The sequence below is a fragment of the Gossypium hirsutum genome, chromosome D02 (genome assembly GCF_007990345.1).
Source record: "Gossypium hirsutum isolate 1008001.06 chromosome D02, Gossypium_hirsutum_v2.1, whole genome shotgun sequence".
Taxonomy (NCBI): domain Eukaryota; kingdom Viridiplantae; phylum Streptophyta; class Magnoliopsida; order Malvales; family Malvaceae; genus Gossypium; species Gossypium hirsutum.
In genome coordinates, this window is record NC_053438.1 from 9,951,521 (window position 1) to 9,974,400 (window position 22,880).

The 22,880-nt window shown below is 31.4% G+C and overlaps 1 protein-coding gene across 1 annotated transcript; it reads left to right on the forward strand.

Moving 5' to 3' along the window:
- Positions 1–3,414: 3,414 nt before the first annotated feature.
- LOC107910469 (uncharacterized) lies at positions 3,415–7,727 on the forward strand. The gene is made up of 3 exons (XM_016838308.2): positions 3,415–3,884; positions 5,637–5,717; positions 6,885–7,727. The coding sequence occupies exons 1-3, from the start codon at positions 3,726–3,728 to the stop codon at positions 7,287–7,289; spliced, it is 645 nt and encodes a 214-aa protein (XP_016693797.1). The 5' UTR covers positions 3,415–3,725; the 3' UTR covers positions 7,290–7,727.
- The last annotated feature ends 15,153 nt before the right edge of the window (positions 7,728–22,880 follow it).

Sequence of the window (22,880 nt, forward strand, 5' to 3'; positions counted from 1 at the left end):
TTTATTTAATTATCAATTTACCATTTTACCCTTATAATTTTAACTTAATAATTAACAAAACATTGACCATAATTGTCCAGTATCCAACTATATGGTTTATTTACCATTTAAGTCTATTAATTTTTATTTCCATTACCATTTACCACATTTAACTAATATAATCTAGTTTTTTTTGCAACTTTTACGATTTAGTTTTTTTAACAATTAACATCTAAACGTTGAAATTTCTTAACCAAATTTTAATACGACCTTGTAATAACCCTATAAATAATAAATAATTAATAAATCACTGACACACTAGTCAGAAATATGGTCTTAAAACCACTATTTTTGACACCATTAAAACTGGGTTGTTACACTCAATCTTCCGATCATTTTTGAAAAATCATTGTTCATTTGTAAATGAATTCATGTCTCATTTTCATTTTCATTTCCATTTTGAGAAAACCAAATTTATGTCCAAATGATTCCATTTTCATTTTCATTTAGGAGAAAACCATAATCATTTCCTAAATGTTTCTCATTTATCTATTTCTATTCATTCTATTCATTTTGATTCAACACACTATTCATTTCTAGTTTCAACGAGCTAGCGAACGGATCGATTGGACATATGCAATTGAGACTCAAATTATTTATAATTAAGTTTCAAATTTTTAGCTATTAATTATAAACTTATTTAGTCAAGAAATCATTCCACTATAGTATCTGACTGAGCTCTCTCCAACGGTATGCCATTACGAAAGCAACTCGATTACTTCTCGTCTAATGACTTTGTCATAAGTGTGTTACCCTCATAGAATATCCTTAATCTCTTTGGGATAATATCTATTCTCCCAATATGATTCTACTTTATCTCATGGTAACAATTACATCTTCCTTAATGAAAAGTCAATTACTATCAAATAGTAATTAAGTCATTCATCACAAAGACGAACGACCCGTAGCCACGTTTACTTTTCATCAACCATGTAATTCCAATTAGAGGATATCATTTACACATGTCTTGGGCTATGAATTCCATTGTTGGTAATGCCACCACATATTGCAAAAGTAGTACACCTAGCGCACCTACTTTCGGTTCCTTATCTATTTGAACTCAGGCTTTTACTTAAAGCATAGTGTACAAGTTACACATACATAATCTATTATCCACTCAAGATTTAGGTACGCCACACTATGAATGTCACAAGTGAATAAATCCATAAACGGATTCAGGATCTATCCTTCTTGGGTTCAGTCCGATGTACTATCGCTCCAGTCAGTCACATTTATATCTCTATCTTTTGGGAGTCATCCACTCTGATGCCCAAGATAAAGCATCTCCTAATTGGACTTGATAGACAACATTTATTCTTTTAATCGGTTTGATCATTTTTTATCAGACTAAGGACATGTTTAGGTTCATCTACTAATATAAGGTATCTTTCCGTATTACAATCTGACCACGTAATATCGCTAAGTATTAGTTTAAACATTATACAACTAATGAGCAACATGTGCAAAAACCATATGAAGACAATATATAAAATATTAATGTAATTCATGAATAATTTTATTAACCAATCTATTCGAAAAAATTCCAAGTATACTTAGACGAAAATAATACGCTTAGGGCACCAGATCCAACAGTCATGCCATAGAAAATTGTGTTTATCTAAAGGATGCCATTAAAGATGTTGTTTGTAAAGGGTAGTTGACTTAGTTTGTGGATAAACACAACTATAAAGATAGGGATCAAACAATGTTCCAGCAAAGGCAAACCAAAGTTGACGGTAAACAACAACCCACTAGGGGTGTGATTCACGTGATAGTTTGGGGGAGTTTCCATTCCCAAGAAAAAAGTCATTTTGAAGCAAGCCCCCTAATCGAGGATTAAAAGATAAGTTTCGATGATATAGACTTCGCAGCAGCCCTAGATGAAATGGCTAATGATCCGCTAGTAGTAATGGCATGAATAGATGATTCTAATATGGAACGAATCCTGATTGAAAGTGGCAGAATTATGGAGGTGTTGCATATATGATCTCGAATACATGGATTAGAAAGTCAGGCCCCATATATGGCTTTGCAAACCAGCTGATTAAGGTAAAAAGGGTCCATTATCTTACTTGTAACTATGAATGATAGGGAACACACCGTCATAATTAACGTCGAATTCTTAGTTATGGACCAACCTTACGTATACAATGCCATATTTGGAAGGCCACTAATAGGAAAAGCTAAGTTAATTCTAGCCACCTTTAATGTAACAACTAAATTCCCAACCCCTCGAGAAACTGACATATGGAGGTCAACCAACAAATAAAAAAACATTGCCACATCCTATCATTGTAGTTGACACAACAAGAGAACCCATTGAAAAATAGAGTGAGGAGTAAGAAAGACACAACAAGACTTCTTCGAATAAACATTGACAATTAGGTGAATCTCCTAGATAAAACCACATTGAAATTGGAAAGTCTATACATAGGATTGGAGTTGAGCTTAAATAAAGTAGAATCTACAGAGAAAACAAAGGACTTTTCCTTATTCGAGAGTGAGGCGGATAACAAGGTTATTGAGAAACGATGTGGATATCTTCGCATGGACCGTCACAGACATGCTAGGCATCGACCCCTTAGTAATTGTCCATTCATTGAATGTTACAGCTTGGAAAAATTGATTAAGCAGAAGAAAATGGAATTTTTGAATAAAAAATCCAAGAGGCCAAACACAAAAGTAACCAAGCTCCTATCCGCTATTTTATCTGAAATGTAGTCTATTTAGATTAAGTGTCAAATGTAGTGATGGTTAATAAGCCCAATAGGAATTGGTGAATATGCATGGACTTCACCAACCTCAACAAACCATACCCTAATGATAACTTTCCCCTACCGTCTATCAACAAGTTAGTTGATTCAACCGTTGGTCATAGGTGCATGGATTCATGGCTGTATTTTCAGATTACAATTAGATCCAAATGAATTCTAATGATTAAGAAAAAAGCCTATTTTATTGTAAAAGATGACCTATTTTGTTACAGGGTAATGTCTTTTAGCTTAAAAAAAGCAGGGCCATTATCAAAAATTGGTAAATAATGTTTTTAAGAAGCAAATTAGAAGATGTATGTAGGTCTATATGGATAATATGATAGTCAAAAGTGTGACCATGGACCAACACTTGAAAGATTTATAGGAGGCGAATCATTCTCTCTCTCACCTGTTCTCACTCTGACTTCAATAAGCGCTTATCTTCTACCATCTCCGACCACCCTACCTAATGATCTCTGTCTTGTACTAAACGAGATGCATTGCATATCCCCATCATTATCTCCGCCTTGTTCAATTAAGCCATCAACAAGGTTATAATATTAAAATAAAAATAAAGGTATATGGATTATTTAAGAAGCACGTACAAACGTTGGAATATGGACGCTGTGAACTAATTACCAAAACATTGAATCTCCTTTTTAACGTGCTTATTATTATTCAAAATCCAAACGTCAATTAAAAGCTGTATCCATTTATGTTACGCGGTTCAACCGCACTGTTTAAACTGTCCCTCCAACCTCTCTTTGTCTTCAAAATAAAGTTACCAAAAACGAACCAACCTTTCTCTCTTGTACAAAATAACCAGAAAAAAATATTTAAAAGAGAAAGAAAAAAGGGGAAAAAATTCTCTCTTTTTTCATCAATCGTGAAAAGCTTCTAAAAGCTTTTTCGATCAGAACCCAATCGAGGAATATGGGGAAGAAAAGGAAGTCCATAGCGACGAGCCTTGATGAGGTGGATCGGACTATGTATGCTTCGTTTTGCAGCGCCGCTAACTCTTTGTCTCAACTTTATACTCAGGCTATGAACCAGCAGAAACTCTCCTTTCAAGCCGGAAAAGGCCATAGCCTTGTACTCTCTCTTTCATTAAAATTTTGGGTTTTTATTCGTATGCAATATTATATTGATGGGTTTTTGTATCCGATTTTTGAATCATGATTTTGTGTTTTACTTAGGTTGTTTAAAGTTATGATTTTGATCAATCTAGCCTGCTGTATATATATATATTTAATAATTATGGCAAAAAAAAGAACGTATTTTTTATGTGGATACGGTTAGGGATTTGCTGGTTTTGCGTTAATATGATTAGCTTTTGTTCTGCTTGTGTTTCTGGGTATATTGCATTTGTTTGTTTGTGTGCTTTAGCTTGAAGGCAACTTGGTGCATTTTAATTTTTTTGAAAAACCTAAATGATAATTTTAACAAAAAAAAAAGTTGTGGTTAATATGTTGATTTTTTTTTTTTGTCATCTGGTACTTATTTCTAAGAGTGGAACCGGTTGGTGTGGTATGTTTAACCTCTTGGTGAGGTTCGACTTGAGCTAATCTTTTGGTGAGCATTGATACATTTATAATAATGGTTTTCGAATCTACAAAAGAATTTCCCTTTTCCTTCTTAGGTTCAATACTCTCTTATTGCGTTGCCTTATTTGTGAAAACTGAGGAGTTTGGAAATTGAAGTACTGAAGCTAATAAAACCATTGATATTGCTTGCTTAAGTATGTACTGTTTAAAGCTTGAATGAAAACTTGTTAGCCAGAGTCATCAACCCAGCTTTTCTAGAACCCTTTCCAGAGTTTTGATGTTACCTCTTTTTAGTGTTATTAAATGGGGTAAAAAATGGGAGGGGTGTATTGGCAGTTTGACATTATTAATCTTTGATGGAGTCGCCTCACTCAAATGTGTTCAGACATGCTTTAGAAAAGCCGGATTATTGCATTTGTATGTTTGTGTGATTTAGCTTGAAGGCAGTGTGGTGCATCTTAATTTTGTTTAGAAACCTAAATGATAACTGTAATTAACCAAAAAAAAAATGTTGTGGTTAGTATGTCGATTTGTTGTTGTGTTATACTTATTTCTAAGAGTGGAACCAGTTGCTTCATGGTGTTTAAACTCATGGTGAGGTTGAGTTGAGCTAATCTTTTGGTGGGCATTGATGCATAATAAAAAAGGTTTTCAAATCAACAAAAGAACTTCCTTTTCCCTTCTTAGGCTCAGTGCTTTCTTATTGCATTGCCTTATATGTTAAATTGGAGGAGTGTGGAAATTGAAGTACTGAAGTTTTTCTTTCATCTTTTAGGTTAAGATTTCGGTCTTTACTTCCTTAGGCCTCTTAAAAGTGTAGCTAACGAAACCATTGATATTGTTTGCTTAAATGTATGTTGCTTAAAGCTTGACTGGAAACTTGTTAACCATAATTATGCAACCATTTTATTTAGAAGCCTTCCAGAGTTTTGATGTTAATTCCTTTTAGTGTTAAAAAAATGTAACTAAAAAAGGGAAGGGTGTATTGGCAGTTTGACGGCAGATTATAAACCGTTGATAGAGTCAGCTTTCTCAAATGTGCTCAGACATGGTTTACAATTATTATATTCAACTTGGAAGTTTAATTTCTATAGAGGACTCTGGATGTCTTGTAAATTCTGCATGTTTCCTTTGTTAAGAGCAAAGGTCTATGTTTATTTTCACACAATATTGAGTGAAAAATCTATGAAATTATAAAATTTCAGCCTTTATTTGGGAACTTGCTTATCCAATCATCTGTGAAGTGCTTCTAGTTGCTAGTTAGAAGTTAAGCTAATAGGACATTTCAACTTGCTTTCAGGAAAAACTTTATCAGTGGATTTGGAGACAACAAGAGGGAGGATCAAGAGTAACAACAATGGATATCCTCAATTACCTTAAGGTTTGTTGTTCTTTTTTACTGTTTTATAATTCGCAGTTGAGGCAGAAAATGAATCCGAATGCATAAACTTGCCTGGAAAAAAATCCAGATCCAGACTCTTGCATATCTAAATTATCGAAAAAGCCAAACACCCTAAACCTAAAAGAATCCAAAAATGAAGCAACCTGAACCCCAATTATCCAAACTTGAGATTGACCTGATTTAAATTCATAATAGCTCAAACTTAAGAAAAAAATATATTTAATAACAATGTTCCTCAAACCCAAGATCAACCCAGTCCTGAAATGGTTTGAACTTGAACCTGATATAGCCTGTTTGAAATTGTTTGTTTTCTCCTGTATCTGCCTTTCACTCTTGGAATGTGTTCATTCTGGAATTCTGTTATGAATACCTTAATGTATGTGGGCGCATAAAGATAGGCCTTATGCCATTTTATATTTAATGTAGCTCATTGAAATATCGTCTCTAGGCTCACTATTAAGGTTGGATGAATATCACTTTTCCTTAATTGCCTTTTTGAAATTGTATGACATATCCTTTGTCCTTTGCTGTCGTTTTAAACTTGACTGTCATGTCTCTTCCTTTTTTCTTGTGTACCAGAGGGTCATATCCCCATACCTGTGTCTAGATTTGTATTGAATGCCGGTCTCAGACATGAGTGTTTAAAGAAAAATAAAGAGTCGGAGCAACGTAGGTTTACTAATATGTTAGAAGCCTACAATTTTTTTGAGAATTATCTCTTATTTCAAATATGTTCTGTTTAATTCTCAAATTTTGCATCTGAAAGACTTATAAGAGGAGTTATTTTGCTGATCTTCAGTAGTTACGTGTTTACACTATGAGCTGGATGTCAACTATAGCACAATTTGAAGGACATTATTACCAAAATGGTGAAAAGTACTGTTTGCTTTTGGAATTAGAAAATTGGGAATTAGTTTTATTATATTCTTCTAGTTTTGGCCCCTAAAGATGTGTGCAGGTGCTAGCATGCTTATTACAAAAATGAAAGATGGCTAGGCTAGATTCTCCCTTCTTACTTGAGGGAACCTTCTTGTGATTCCTTCGGAATTCCTTAGGATTTTGTGTTTTCCGATCCCTTCTATTTGTTGTATCTGATTATCTATATTATATTCAGAAAATCTGAATATTTTTATGATCTCCTTGCAGAATGAGATAGACTACTGTGGTGAGGAGCCATCAATGTCACCTAGAGCACCAAGCCAACAGCACCAATCCCAGCCAACAATGCAGTTCATGAATACCAGTTTCATGGTCTCTTCAGGCTCATCTGGCCAAACTGCTGTGCAGGGAACTCGCCCTGATTACTCTGATCAGCAGCCAAAGAATTCCATTTTCTCAAATGCTTTATCAAGCCCCGTTCTTCAGAGTCTTCAGTATTATCACATTGCTCAAGAAGGCTACTGTCCGAATGGTTTGCCTTCAGGAAATGGAGACAGGAACAATGAATCCAACTTTCTCCAGCCCCCTACTCGGGATTCTAACCCTCTCAGCTCCAATGATTCCTCAATGGACATGCATGCGGATAGCCCCTCACATGAATCTACTTACTGAGAATGCAATGGTAGCTGCATTATGAACTCCGAACAATTAAAAAGATCGTAAAGGAGGCTATTGTGATTGCATCACCATTTTGTTTGTTGCTGCTGCTACCAAAGTGAAGGCTCAACATAAAGATGGCTACTTCATACAAAAAAAAAAAGAGAAGAAAACTCCATGGCACCGGTGATTGAAGAAGAATAGTCTAGTGTGGTTATGTGCTGCATAGCACCCATTGGTATGAATTTATCAGTTCTATGTGCTTTGGCACATATTTGCTTGGAGGTCTTAAATTTCATATGTAAAGCATTTTGTTCAATCAATACAGCCTACTTTTAGAACCAAAAAAAAAAAAAAAGGAACCAAAACTGCTTTGTTAAATTTCGCTCAAATTTTTGGTTACCTTTTAAGCTTTTCTTATTAAGATTTATTACGATCTGATCATTGATAGCAGTTTACTTATTACAGTTTCTCAAGTGACAGATTTAGCAAAAAAAAAAAGCAAGATACAAAAAGGGAAAGAAAGTTGAAAATGAGAAAGAAAGTTGGTGATGGCTAATCATTGAGGCTGTTGTCTATACCTTAACAGCGTCATGTCGGCACCATTTGCGTTTAGGCAGGCTATGGCAGATGGGGTCCATAACCCTTTCACCAAGCAATGCCAACCCTCTCTCTTAAGGGATAGGATCACATGCAACAGGAGTTTGAATAAATCAGGAGTTGATCCGAGTTACACTTCATTTACTAAGTAGGGGTGATTTTAAAGGGTTAGTAGGGCATGCAATTTAATTCATTTATGGATAATGAAAATTTAAATTAATATACAATAAAACTGTACTTTACCTATTGGGGCTGTAAATGAGTAGATCCTTTGGTGAATACCTCATGAACAATTCGATTTTTGTATGTTTATGTTGTTTATTAAGTTAAATAAATGAACATGAATAGGATTTTGAGGCTTGTTTATTAAACAAACCGAAAACAAATAAAGCTTGTTCAGTTAATTTATGTTCATCAACAAGTCCGCTTATGTTTGTTTAAAATTCATTTAGTAAATTATTTAAAGATTGTTTATCACTCCATTAGTATATATTAATAAAATTATTATAGTTTGTATGTTTTTATTTATTTATAATATAATCATTAATATTTATAAATATGATTCTTTATTGTTTGTTTATTATTCATGAACATTGCTCGTTTAAGTTAAACGAACGAATATGAATGCACATAATTTTAAATAAACTAACAAGAACAAAAATTTTAAAATTCTTAACTAACATGAATCGAACACGAATAAATTTAAAAATAAACAAATGAACATGAACATAAATTCATTCATTCAAACTTCTTTCACATGACTCAACAAATTTATTAAAAAAATTTATTTCACTCTACCCATAATAAACATATCGTTAAAAGGTATTAATATGAGGTAAGGGGCCAAATCATTTCTTTTAAGAATGTATCATCATACTACATTTATTGCATGTGTTTGTGACCCCACCAACCAGGCATTTTCTGCCCACATGAATCCTCACTTCTTATTTTTATGCTCTATACGACATGTTTTTCTCGCTCGACAATAATTAATTTGGCAATTAATACTATATTTAAAATAGTTTGGATTTTTTAATGATATTTGAACTTCTGCATTATTCGCTCAATATAATATAATATAATAGTTAGGGTTAGTCTAAGCAAATGTTTTCAAATTAATTCTTAAATTTTAATATATTTTAATTGAGTCCTTAAAACATTATTATTGTATTAATCAACTCTTTCCATTAATTTAGTTGTCAATTTAAGTGTTATATGTTTAAACGCAAAGATTAAACTCTAAACACACGTGTACCTGCAACATGAACAATTTATATATAACATATTAAAAAAACAACAAATAATATTAATAAAATTTGAAAAAGTTATTTCTATTTTGTTTTAAACACTTGAAAATTTTAAATTTTAAATTATAATTTAATCCTAATATATAAATATCTTAATTCAATATCTATATAAAAAATAAACCTCATCTCAATCAAAATCAAAGCAAACTATAATATCCGAAAATTTTTGATTATAAGTTCTGATTATATATGATCTTTTGGATACAATGCCTAAAACCACCAATAACTCCACCCCAACCCATAAATGCTTCAGCCACTCAAACTTACCTCCTCCTATATTGACAACCATACTTATGCTCATTTCTAAATTCATTTACACTTAGAAAAATATTTTAATTTTTGAAAAAGGCAACATTAGGTCATTTAATTGCGGCCAATAAATAGAAATTGAGAAGTAGGTGCTTTTCTTTTGAAACACAAAACAAAGTGTTATGACTGCGGTGCAACATATGAGTTAGTGCAATGAATCATGACATTTAAAGGCAAAATCAAATCAATTCTATTGTCTTGTATTACTATTTTGTGCCCTACATAACCCATTATCTTAACTCTAATTTTGAATTATTTAAAGGCATGATAAATTTGAGGGTAAATTATAAAAGTGGTCACTAAATTATTATTTTCGTTTTATTTTGGTTATTGGACTGTTAATTTTTTCGATTTAGTCATTAAACTTTTCAAAATCAAATATTATGATCACTCTCTTCGCCTCTTGTTAGATGAGTGACGAGAAGTTGATGTGGGCTTTTTTTTTATTAGTCTAATAAAAGATTTAGCCCTCTAATTTTTGCACATTCTATCAATTTGATTCTAAATATAAAATATTCAACAAATTTAGCCCTCAATATTTATAAAATTTGTCATTTTAGTTCAAATTCTAAAAAATTCAATAAATGTAGCCCTAAATGTTCAATAAATTTGTTGAATAATGAACTCGATATATCAGGCTTCATCTTGTTGAATTTTTAAAAAATCGAAATAAAATGACAAATTTTGTAAACATTGAGGGCTAAATTTGTTGAATATTTTATATTTAGGGTCAAATTGATAGAACATGTAAATATTGGAGGGCTAAATTTGTTATTAGACTAATAAAAAAACCCATATCATCCAACAACAACTAACAAGAGATTGACTAAAATATTTGATTTCAAAAAGTTTAATGACTAAACCAGAAAAATTAATAGTTTAGTGATCAAAATAGAATGAAGGAAATAGTTTAGCAACATTTTTGTAGTTTACCCTAAATTTAACTATCGACGTTTATATCTTTTTTTCAATTTGGTTTTTCATTTTTGTAGCTAAATTTGGCCTGTAATGATCCAAAAAAGAGTCAAATCACATTTTTTAACGAAAATATTGACTAGAACATTAATTCTTCTAACAATTTTGGTATGGTAATCTGCATGACAGTCATGTGTGCTTCATCCTAATATGACATTATTTGCCTTATGTGTCGCGTCAATAAATAATTTAAAAATTATAAAAATATTCAAAAATTAAAAATAAATTCAAATTTTAAAAATATAAAATGTTCATAAAAATTCAAAAAAAGCATGAAGTATATGTGGATTGTGATGCAGATTGCCATGTTTAAAATTTTAATATTTTAGTCAATATTTCCATTAAAAACAACATTTGAATTCTTTTTTAAAGGTTGATGATCAAGTTTGATTCTTTTACAAGATTGAGGGTCAAAATTAGCTAAAAAAATGGGCCAAATTGACAAAAAATTAAAATATTAAGGGTTTAATTTATCATTATGTCTTATTTAAATTTATAAATTAAGAATACCCTTTTGTAAGTTTTTTCCACAATGAAATGTTCAATCACAAAATATTAATTTTTTATATCATATGATTATCAAATCAAGCTCAAGCTTTAGGATAAGCTTAATATCATACTCGCAAAATATTTAAATACATAATTTACAAATAAAATGTTTTTGATATTTTTTTAGTGGGGTAAAAGTGTTTAATACGCGGAGTTTTAGGATTAATGAAAGGCTTAGCAACTAATTGTATTGATTAGCAAGGCTTAAGAAGAAGCCTAAGTCAGAAGAATCCTTTTAGAAAGTAAGCAGACTATGTGATGGGTGCCACATTAGCACATCAATAGAGGCCTAACGATTTTGGCATGAGATTAGCTAAGAGCCACATATAGGGAGAATGTTGTAGAGTGATAGGTTATGCATTATCTGGTGTACTCTATTACTTTTCTCACTTCCTTTCTACTTACTTTTCTCCTCTTTTCTATTTGTACAGTTTCTACACTTTGGCACTTTTGTGAATATGTAACAGCTTATTTTTCAGTGATGTCAAAAACAGTGGTTTCGAAATCTCGTTTTTCAATGATTGAGTTAGTAAATATTATTATTTAATATTTAAGTGTCTATTATAGTAGTATATTGAATTTTGGTTCAATAATTTTATTGAATAGATAGTTAATTAAGGTATAAGGACTAAATCTAAAAGTGGTAAAAGTTTATCGCTATTGATTTTTATTTTTTAAAAGGGATAAATAGTATTAAGTCAAGGATCAAAGTGACAATTAGGCCATTATTAATGGTGGTGGACAGTAGGTGATGATTCTTTTAACTAAAAATATGTTAAATTATAATTATATTATTATAATGGATAATGGATAAAAATAAGAGAAACAAAAGCTTAAAATTTTATTCTTCTTCATTCATCATCTTTTTTCTCACAAAAAAAGGGGGGAGATTAGGTTTGGCTTCAAAAAATTCCAGTCCTTGATTGGTAAGCTTAATTTAGTCATTCTCTTGTAATTATGTTTTTGAGATCTCGAGAGCTTGATTTAGCTAGCCTTGGGACTATTTTGCAAAATTTTTAAAGTTTATAAAAGTTTTCATTGTTGTATCTTGAAGATTTTGATACTAAATTGATAGGTTTTAAGCTTAGATATGAAAAAGGACTAGTTTGTAAAGTGAAAATTGTTAATTTTGAGCTTAGGGACTAAAGTGTAAATTCTTTGAAATTGTTATGAATTTTCTATAATTATAGATATTATAGGGCTGTAGAAGGATGAAATTGGGATCAATTTTGAAATTAAAACTCAAATTTGAAAGTTATGGCAATTTTGATTTTAGGGACTGAATTGAATAAAATGAAAAACTTGAAAGAATATCGAATAAATGAAATTGAAATGATTTATAGGTAAACCATGTTTTTAAATTATGTTTGGAGTTGATAATTTAATTAAATTATGATTTAGATCAGAATTTAAACTAATTAGAGGATATTCGCAAAAAAGAAAAAATTGCAGATTAGTCCCTAACACCTTATCAGTTGTTGTTTCTTCCAGGTAGGTTCATATGGTGTAATTATGCTTTGATTTTTATTTATCTTACATTTTGAGAATGTATATAAGTTTTAGTGAACTTTGGATTATTTACAATTTAGTACTAAAGGGTGAGAATGGATTAAATTGAAATGGAATAAACATGAACTTACATGATAGGAGTTACCCCAATGAAACTTTGTAAATGTATCGTACATATGGTTATAAGTTGATTTTTGATGACTCCAAGATCCAACATTTTTTGTGGACTTAAATATACATGTGACACTGGTTTAGCTCAGATAAGTAACCTGATGTCATTTTATAGGTTTAGTACGGACGAGTAACCTGACACATGTGGATATGTTAATCTTGAATGAGCATCAGATGTGATTGGTACCAGTGTATTTGAGTTCTTTTATGATGTTTCATTGGGTCATTTATAATATACAAAATGTGGAAATTGAACAAGTTGTAATGTGCCTATTGATCAAAGCTAGTGAAATGGAGGATTTAAGGACAAGATTTGAGTATATTTTCATTGAATTGTGGTTAAGTTGAGCATAGAGGATATGAAATATTATGCTTGCATTTGAAATGTTATATGATCGAGTATAAATCAAGCTCACCTTGTTGTGTTCGTGTTTTGATATGTTAAGTAAATTTAGTTATATGCATTAGTTTGATATATGTACTTGAAATATGAGGTAAGTTAACTGTTCGTATACATATGAACTTACTAAGCATTTTGTAATGCTTACCCCGTTGTTTTCCTTTTCTTGTAGATTTTGACTTGTGAAACGTGTTGATAAGATCCTCGAAGAGCTTATACTATCCATCTCCTGATTCGATAGACTTTTGGTCGTTCGAACTTGGTTATATATGGTATGTACTTAGGAGTGTCAAGTTGTTTGTAATGTTAAGCATGTTTTGAGACATAGTTGATTATGAACACTTATGGTAATGTTAACTTGCTTATGTTTATAGTTTTGGTATTTTGCTATAGATATATGGATGGGCAATTATAATGAGTTAGGTATGCATGAATCAACTTGTGTATGGAATGGATAAGTGATATGTAACGGTAAAAATAGGTTGAATGTCTTGTATTGATTCATGTATCCTTGTTGTGAATTGGTGCCAAATGTGGCATATTAGTTTTCTAGATTGATTAGATGATTATATGTTATGCTTTGGCGTGGAATTGGTATGTTTTGAACATGTTTAAATGATGTCAAGTGCATTCTTATGACCTATTTGTAAGGTTGGTTTGAGGCAAGTACCAAATGGCCAAAATTTACCAAAAATAGGTTCCTTATCTCGATGTCAATCTTCCCTTGTTGCAGTGTCGACCAACAGTTTGTGACGTCCCAACGTCAAGTGGTCTGACACCGTGACGTGACATACTGTTTAGCGACGTCACAATGTGGAGAAAATATCGTCACAACGTCGGCCCTGTACTTTTCAAACTCTGCAATTTGGTCATTGTTCTATCCCAAGTTAACTTTAAAGCTTGCATAAGCTCGTATTAAACTCGGGAAAGGTTTAAATTTGTTCTGAATGGCTTATATAATAGAAATTGACAATTTTTTACTTGAATTATCTGTTAAAGGTCTATAATTGTTTCGTTTTGTACTTTAGCATTGTAACGACCCTATAGTTAGGGGTGTCGAAAAGTGCATTCCCGGGACTTCATTCCTTTAAATCAGACTCGTAAATATTATTAAAAATATTTACAAAGTTAGTTGTGTAGTTAATTAGATTTTGGCTAAGTGAATTTGCATGAATTAAGAGTTGTTAAGGTATAAGGACTAAATCGCGTAAAGGTTAAGAGTTGAATTATAAATTTAATTTAATTAAAGGTACTAAAATAGTAAATATACATTTATTATTAGTAGTGGACGGCATTGATGGTTTACATTGCTTATTTATATGTTATCTTAATATATAATTAAGTTGTATAATAATATGAAATAAGCATATGTATGTTATTTTATAATAAAAAGAAAAAGAAATAATAAAAGATAGTGGAAAGGAATGAAAACATGCAAAACAAATTAGAAAATAAAATAAAGAAATAAAAGAAAGAAGAGAAGAGTGGGACGACAAACCTAAGGGTTTCAAACTTTTCAACTTCAATTGGTTAGTCGATTTAGTCCATTTTCTTGTAATTTTTATATTTTTGAAATCTTGGTACTTAGGGCTAGCTGACCCGTGCTGTAATTTTTGGTATTGCTTAGAATTTTGGATGTTAATATTGTTGAATATTTCAAATACTAGGGATTAAATTGATAGATTTCAATGTATAAAGTGAAAAAGGACTAAATAGTGAAGTTAATTCTTGATTTTGAGTATAGGGACTAAATTGTGAAAATTTTGAAATTTAGGGTTATAATTGAAAATAGGGAGCTAAATTTAGTTTAAAATGAAATGAGTATGAAAATATAGAATCTAATGTGAAGATTTAAAAATTAGTCTCGGTTTAAGGACTAAATAGAAATTTAAGTAAATATTGAGTAAAAATTGAAATATTCAAGGTGGAATTGAATTGTGTTGTATTAATGTATTTTAATTATTTTAATTTCATAGCTAACGTCATACCATAATCCTCGCCTAAAAAGGGGAAGGATAAAATCGACGTTGAATAGTTCAGAATCCACGGTTTGTGTTTCTATAATCCGAACTAAGTTGTAAATTATTGCATTTTGATTTATTGCATATGGTAAGCATTGGAGGTAAGAACTATTGTGTTTTACAATTGAATTGAATTCATAGTCAATTGAAATGGATTGATTTGGTATGTTATGAATTTATTGAACTTATAAAGATTGAATTGAATGTATGTGTATATGTGAGAATATGATTATATGAAAATTTGACATTGGATATATTGAAAGTGAAATGGAACCTTATTAACTATTTCGGGCTAAGTTGGATATAGATGGCATGCCATAGGATAGGAAAAGTTTAGGGATTTCTTCGACTTTGAGTCGATGAGGCACTGGGTGCCAATTTGCTTCAGCTTAACTGATGAGACACTGGGTATCAATTTATAAAGCGCTGAGCGTAGTTATTACTTCAAACTTATCCGATAAGGCACTGGGTGCCAAATTGGTGTGTTGGTTAGATCCGTGTATTTGTCCGAGTCTAAGTCGTGTTAATAGGGGTAATTAAATAATAAAGTTCTATAATTGATATTGAAATGGCATGGTATGTGAAATGGAAATCATATAGTAGATTGAGAAATGAAATATGAATATGTTGTGATCAAATGAAATATATGAGTTATGTACTCATGAATTGAATATGGAATGGATAATACCATTGTATAAAGAAATGTGGATTGATATGTGAAAAGCTATTTATATAGCAAGTGATGTGAATTGAGATATTTGTTATAAACAATCAAGTATGAAAACATGTAAAGATTGAGCATAGTATAAAATAACGTAATGATATGCATGAATTTGAAATGATGATATATTGTATTTGTAAGCTTAGACAATAATATGATTGTATAATTCAATTTGAGCATTTATGTATCATTATGTCTTTAATTGTTCGGATTATAGAAATATCACTGAGTTTTACTCAGCGTACGGTTTTGCTTCCTGTGGACAAGTTAGGTTCTTCTCTTTTAATTGCTAACTCAGTATCCAACAACGATCCTGACCTCAAACGTGATGATGTTTACCTTTTGTAATGGCATGTACTTAGGATGTGTTGGTTGTTAGTGATTTTGTGTATGGGATGTAAATTGAGTTTTAAGTATAATGTTGGTTTGGTATATAAACATATGTTTATGTTTGAAGCCATAATTTGGCATGTTGTTTTGAACTAAGGCTTGTTAGGTGTATGTGAACTTAAGCTTGATGTTTTAGGTAGTTATAAGTTAGAATAAATTTACTGATTTGGTATGCTTAAAATCTTGATTTGAATGATGCATTGATGATATGTTTTGATGATATAAATTGTGGTACCAATGAGGGTACATTGGTTAGGCACCTAAGATGATTGTTTTGGCATGTTTCGAGTATGTTTGATCGTATTTTGAATAGGTTAAATGATAGGTTTTTGAGTTGCTTATTGTCTAAGCAAGTAGGAAATGGTAAACTTAATGTTTAAGGTACATTTTAGGTCCACACGGCTAAAGGCACGATTGGGCGACACGGCCGTGTGTCATCTATTGAGTGCTTAGGGAACAAGTTAGCTAGCATACGACCTGACTCACGGGTGTGTGAGGCCATTTCGAGAGTTACATTGCCTGAAACACGGGCGTGTGGCTTGGTCATGTAACCCAAGTCAGAGAGTTACATGGGCAAGGACACGAGCTGAAACACAGCCGTGTAACCCTTGAAGTTGAAATTTTCTAACTTTTTCTTCAATGTTTCAAATGTTCTCGATTTAATCCCGAATCATTTATAAAGTGATTCTAAGGCCTCGAGGGCTCAAGCAAGGGACGATATGCATGTATAATATTGGATTATGCTATGTTTATTGAAATGTTTATAAATGAATGATTTAGGTTACGTTTTAGTCGGTAATACTTCGTAACCCTATTTTAACGACAAATACAAGTTTAGGGTTTACAAGCATTCTGTAGCTCAGCCCTGACAATTGGGACCGGCTAAGGGCGTTACAGAATATCTTTCAAATCACAATAATATATTTCCAATACAATTCCTATGTTCTATTTAGTTGAAATTATTTTAGGATCTACTTTATTGGTGCTTTCATTAAGTCATTGCAACTATAATTTCAAAGCGATTCAAAAATATCATTCTTCGCTTTGACAATATCTAGATACCCTAGCTTCTTTTGTTGATGATTAGAAGAAATGGTGTAAGAAGTTCTTGGTCATTTATATGTTGTTTCAGCCCAGAAACATATAGTTGTTGTAGTGGATCATAAGTTGACTTCTTCATCATTTTTTAATTCCTTTACGGTTGGATCCTTGGGGTGACATAAACTTGCTCCAGTTTAGATGGCTCGGTTTTCAAGTTCCAGTCCAAATGGTGGGTTTTGCAAGTTAAATGTTACTTCGATTTTAACAAAAGCAAAGAAGAAATTAGATTGATTATTTCTTCTTTCTATCTTAATGATGATGATGATGCGAGTGAGTGGTACGATTGGATGCCCAAAAACAAATTAAATGATTGATTGGACCACCTTCACCTATGCTATTATTTAAGCATTTCTAACCTAGTGATCTTGAAGAAATCAAATGGGTTATTAGATAAACCTCAACAAGTTTCCATGGTGAGTGATCATCGTTCTCAATTTGAAGCAAAAATCAATTGTTCCATGTATTCCCAAAAAAAAAAAATCTTGGTTCATTATTTTACTTTGAGCCTTCAATCCGATATTAAACATTTGGTTTTTATTCATAAGCCCACCTATATTGAAAATGCTACGATTTTGTCCCAATTACATGAGTAATGTATTGTTTTTGAGAAGGGGCTTGTTAAGCTCACTTTGGGTATCTCCAAACGTACCTTGCTAACACCCAAACTTCCTTTCCTTGGTTTTACAATTGTTTCCTTAGCTTCCTCTACCACGACTATACTTTTTAGTGGCAGTAAGGTTATATTCTACTAATTAACACTGTCTGGAGCTACAAAATCATGAGCCATGACCTCTATTACCATAAGTGTAAATCTAAACCTCGACTTTTATTTCTTGAAGATGATATCAATTCACCTATTATAGATTCTTCATTGCCACAATTAGATCTTGACAGGGTTTGTGTGAATCTATTACTATTTAAAAATTAACCCTCAATTAGTTATCTCTTACAATGCTTTAGCAAGGGGTTTTTCAATCATAGTGCTTCAGCTTATAAGGTATGTTTGTGGCAAACTTGTCTAGGTGCAGTTGGATGGGGGTATTACTTGCAATTTTATGCAAACTCGAGTCGCAAACTTGTTACCAAGGAATGAATATTGGTATAATACATCTTCTCTAACTTTTGCTCGAATGACTTTGCTCTAAGTTTTATATATAGTTGATCACCACATATTATCACTCAATATATTTGAGACTTGGTGGGTTATTCGTTGATTGAGAGTTGTATGCTTGATCATGACAAGGTATTAGCCTTTCTTAAGCATAATTTGAGGAAAGCTTAGGGTAGTGTCATGGGTCGCAGTTGTTCTAGCCCCTATGTAACACCCTTAACCCGTATCCTTCTCCAGAATAGGGTTATAGAGCATTATCGGAGTTTACAAATTAATTTTCAGACATTTCATTTCATCAAGCATTCATATTTATGACCAATTAAAATCAAAACATTTATGAGCTAACATTAACCAATTTAACTTATACAAGTCATTATAACCAGAATCAAATCATCCAAAATTACCAATAGAACCAATGGATAATGTGATATATCTCCAACAAGCTTCCAACCCAATCGAGCTTCCGATAATCATTTAAATGCATCAAATAATTATACATATTACTAATAATAATTCGATTCCAATAATAAAACACACACATATATATAATATTCATTACCAAATAGCATTCACTTCAATTAAAATTATATAGAATATAGCTCATACGAGCTCACCGGACAAAATTGCAGAAATACCAAAATTCAGGGACATTTTGAAAATTTTCTATTTTTCTCATATTTCCACCCAATATTGTTCTAAATTTCATTTAATTTTGTAATTTAGATAAATAACCAATCCATTTCATGCAATTTGGTCACTTTTTGAAATTTTTACAAATTTACCCTTAAAGTTTCACATTTGTTCAATTTAGTCCCTGGACCTAAAACATGTAAATTGGTCATTTTTAATGAAAACTCATGCTAGTTAAATAATCATATATTTCCTCCTCCTCCTCTCCATTCCACATCCTTAATGTATATAACATGCTTATAAGTAACATTATCTATAATTTCACCATTTACTTATATAAATTCATTCAAAGCTGTCCACTTGAGTTGTAGTCACTAAATTATTTATATCTTGAGATAAAGAACTCCAAATTAAGATCCATAAATTTTATCTGAAACTAGGCTCATATATGTTCTTACCATAAAATTTTCAGAATTTTTGGCTTAGCCAATAAGTACAGTTTATTCTTTAAAGTCATCCCTATTCTGCTGTCTAACAGTTCCGACCCTTCTTCACTAAAAATTAATTATCTCCTCGTACAGAATTCTAATGATGTTTAAGTTTGTTTCTATTGAAAATAGACTCATTAAGTATTTAAACATATAAATTTAAGCCTCTAATTATTTTTCTCCAATTTTTTATGATTTTCCAAAGTCAGTACAGGGGAACCCGAAATCATTCTGACCTTGTCTCACAAAATTTATTATATCTCATGATTTACAATTCCGTTGCTTACACCATTTCTTCTATAAGAAACTAGACCCAATAAGCTTTAATTTCATATTTTATTCATCCTCTAATTAGATTTCCACAATTTATGGTGATTTTTAAAAGTTAACCTACTGCTACTGTCCAAAACTGTTTTAGTGCAAAATATTGATTACTAAGTTTATAACACTCTTATTTTCCTTCTCTACACTATTTCTCATCACTTTCTCTTATTTTCTCTTCACTAACATATCAAGAACATAAAGCCTTATATAATAAAACCCTACATTAACATCAATTTCATACTTTTTCAATAATATCAAACTCAAAAATATATTGAAATCTTGATGCTCTTACCTTGCTCAATTGATTTCAATCTTTAACTTGATTTTCTCTCTCCTTCAGCCTCTATTTCTTGAATCTAACTTGATATTCTAGCTCCCCATAGTCTCCTTGTTATCTTTCTCTCTTGATAGATATGGAAATTCTTTTGATTTTTAGGTGAAAATGGTAATTTTCTTGAAGGAGGGACCAAATTGTAAAGAAAGTAAAACTTTCTTTCTTTCTCTCTTCTCCTCATGTTGGATGCATGAAAGATGATGGGTTGGTTGGGTTTTTTTTCATCTTTCTTTCCACATATATATACTAAACAATAAAATAATAAAATATTATTTAAAAATCAAATTAAAATATTAATAAACTAATATTTATTTATTTAATCTAAAATATCTCCAACATCATCATTATCTTCTAGATTTCTCTCTCTTCTAAATGACCATTTTTCTCTTTATGATCTTTTAAAATTCCATCCTTGAGTCATCACTTAATTTGGTAAAATTACGATTTAATCCCTCAAAATTCTTTACATTTTTCAATTTGGTCCTAATCCATCCATTTTTCTTAGTTTCTAGATCATTCCACCCTTAAAATATTTACACCTTTGGTCCTTCAATTTTTTTGTATTTACACTTTAACCCCTCAAATTTTGAATATTTACTCTTGACCCACAAAACTTTTCTCACTTTTGTGATTTAATCCTTTCTTGAATTAATATGTCATAATATACTTCTCAATATTGACATAACTCAATATTACCCTTTTTATCACTTTATTTCCTTATTTTACTATACCAAGGATAATATCTTACTGTAGAAAATTTCAAAATATTACATTTGTGGTCCCAAAACCACTGTTCCGACTAGGCCCAATTTCAGGTTGTTACACCCTAACACTAGAATGAAGTTGTTGGTTGATCAAGAGCAACGTGAAGTTTACCTTGTGGAAGAGGATTGGGTTTATGTTAAACTTCAGCCTTTTCGCTAAAATTCAATTCAAGCGTAACATTATCAAAAGTTAGGATAAAGATATTTTTTCCTTATAAGGTGCTTAAATATATTGGTGAGGCCGAGTATAAGTTGGAGTTTCAAAGTCGACTAAAATTCATCTTGTTTTTCATGTTTCTTTGTTGCGAAAATGTGTCAGTACCCTAGACCATCAAGTTAAGCCATTAAATTTGGTCGATTCTATTGCCATTCTAATTTGAAAACATATATGGTGCTTGATAAAATCATGGTTCAATGTTCTAGAAACATGGTAGAACAATGGTTTTTCAATTAGAAGGTTTTTCCTATAAGTGACACCACTTATAAGGACAAAATAGTAACTTTTCTAGAAATTTTCTAATTGGAACCTCGCAAACAAGGCTTATTCTGACGATGGGGTATTATTGTGATTAATGGAAAGGCTCATGCAATAAATTGTATTGATTAACAAAGTGTAAGAAGAAGCCTATGCTAAAAGAATCCTTTTAGAAAGTATGTTGACCATGTGATGGACATCAAATTAGCAAATGCCTAACAATTTTGGCACAAAACTACCTAGAAGCTACATTGTTGTAAAGTGATAGCTTATACATTTTTTGGCGTAATATGTTACTTTTCTCACCTTCTTTCTAATTTCTTTGCACATCCCTTCTATTTATGCACTTTCTACATTTTGGCACTACTACAACACTTTTCAATCTCATCAATAATATTTCCAATACAATTCTTATTATATGTTCAATTGAGATTGTTTTAAAATCACACTTGCGAATTTTTTCAATCGAAGGGCGAGCAATAGGTACCAGTGTAGGACCTTGAGGTTGGGGTTGTGCAATCAAGTGCACTTCAGGTGGAGGAGGTAGCATTTGCTATTAGGAAGCTAAAGGAGTAGCTCTCGTAAACTGATTGAACCATTGGTTCATCATTTGTATAAAGGTATCTCTGGCCTCACATCTTAACCCTTGTAGAACGGGTAAACTTTGAGCTCACTAATAAAGGCTAGGGCATTACTTTCCACCTCATAATTTACAACTTGATTTGAGTTAGCTGACATGGATAATCCATATAGGAAACCAAAGCCAATTTAGATCAACGATACATCACACTATCACGGACTATTGTAGCATGTATGTTTAGACTTGACACATATTACGATTTAGTCCTAGGATCAGCTAAACTGTAGCTCTGATGTCACTAAATGTAACACCCCTTGCCTGACCTGATCACTAAGTCCAAGCTAAATGATGCCACATTCCTTGTCGGAGCAAATTCAATCAATTACAACATATTTTCTATCGATTTAACACTTTACCCTGACTATACCCTAACTTGGGTTTAAATTAGACTTTGCTAAACAGACAATCATAATATGGTTGACCCACTCCAAACCTATCATTCTTATAAATACCTCATCTTTCAAGATCAAAAGGCACATAAACAAAATGATTAACTATACTTCTATTCTTAGAGACTTTCTGCATCCAATACGATGTAAACCACTACTATAAACTTCAACTTCAACTTCAACTCATTTTATAATGTGTACTAATTTAATTGATTGAGTTTAAAATTTACGTAATTAAAAAATATAATAAATTTTCAATTCATATCATATCCCCTCGTTAAAAAGACACTTTACTAACACACAATTTCATAACACATCTTACTTTTCCTTTTTTACTTAATAATAAAAAAGTTTTTATATATTCAAAATCTAAAAAAAAAAGAAAGAAAGAAGAAGAA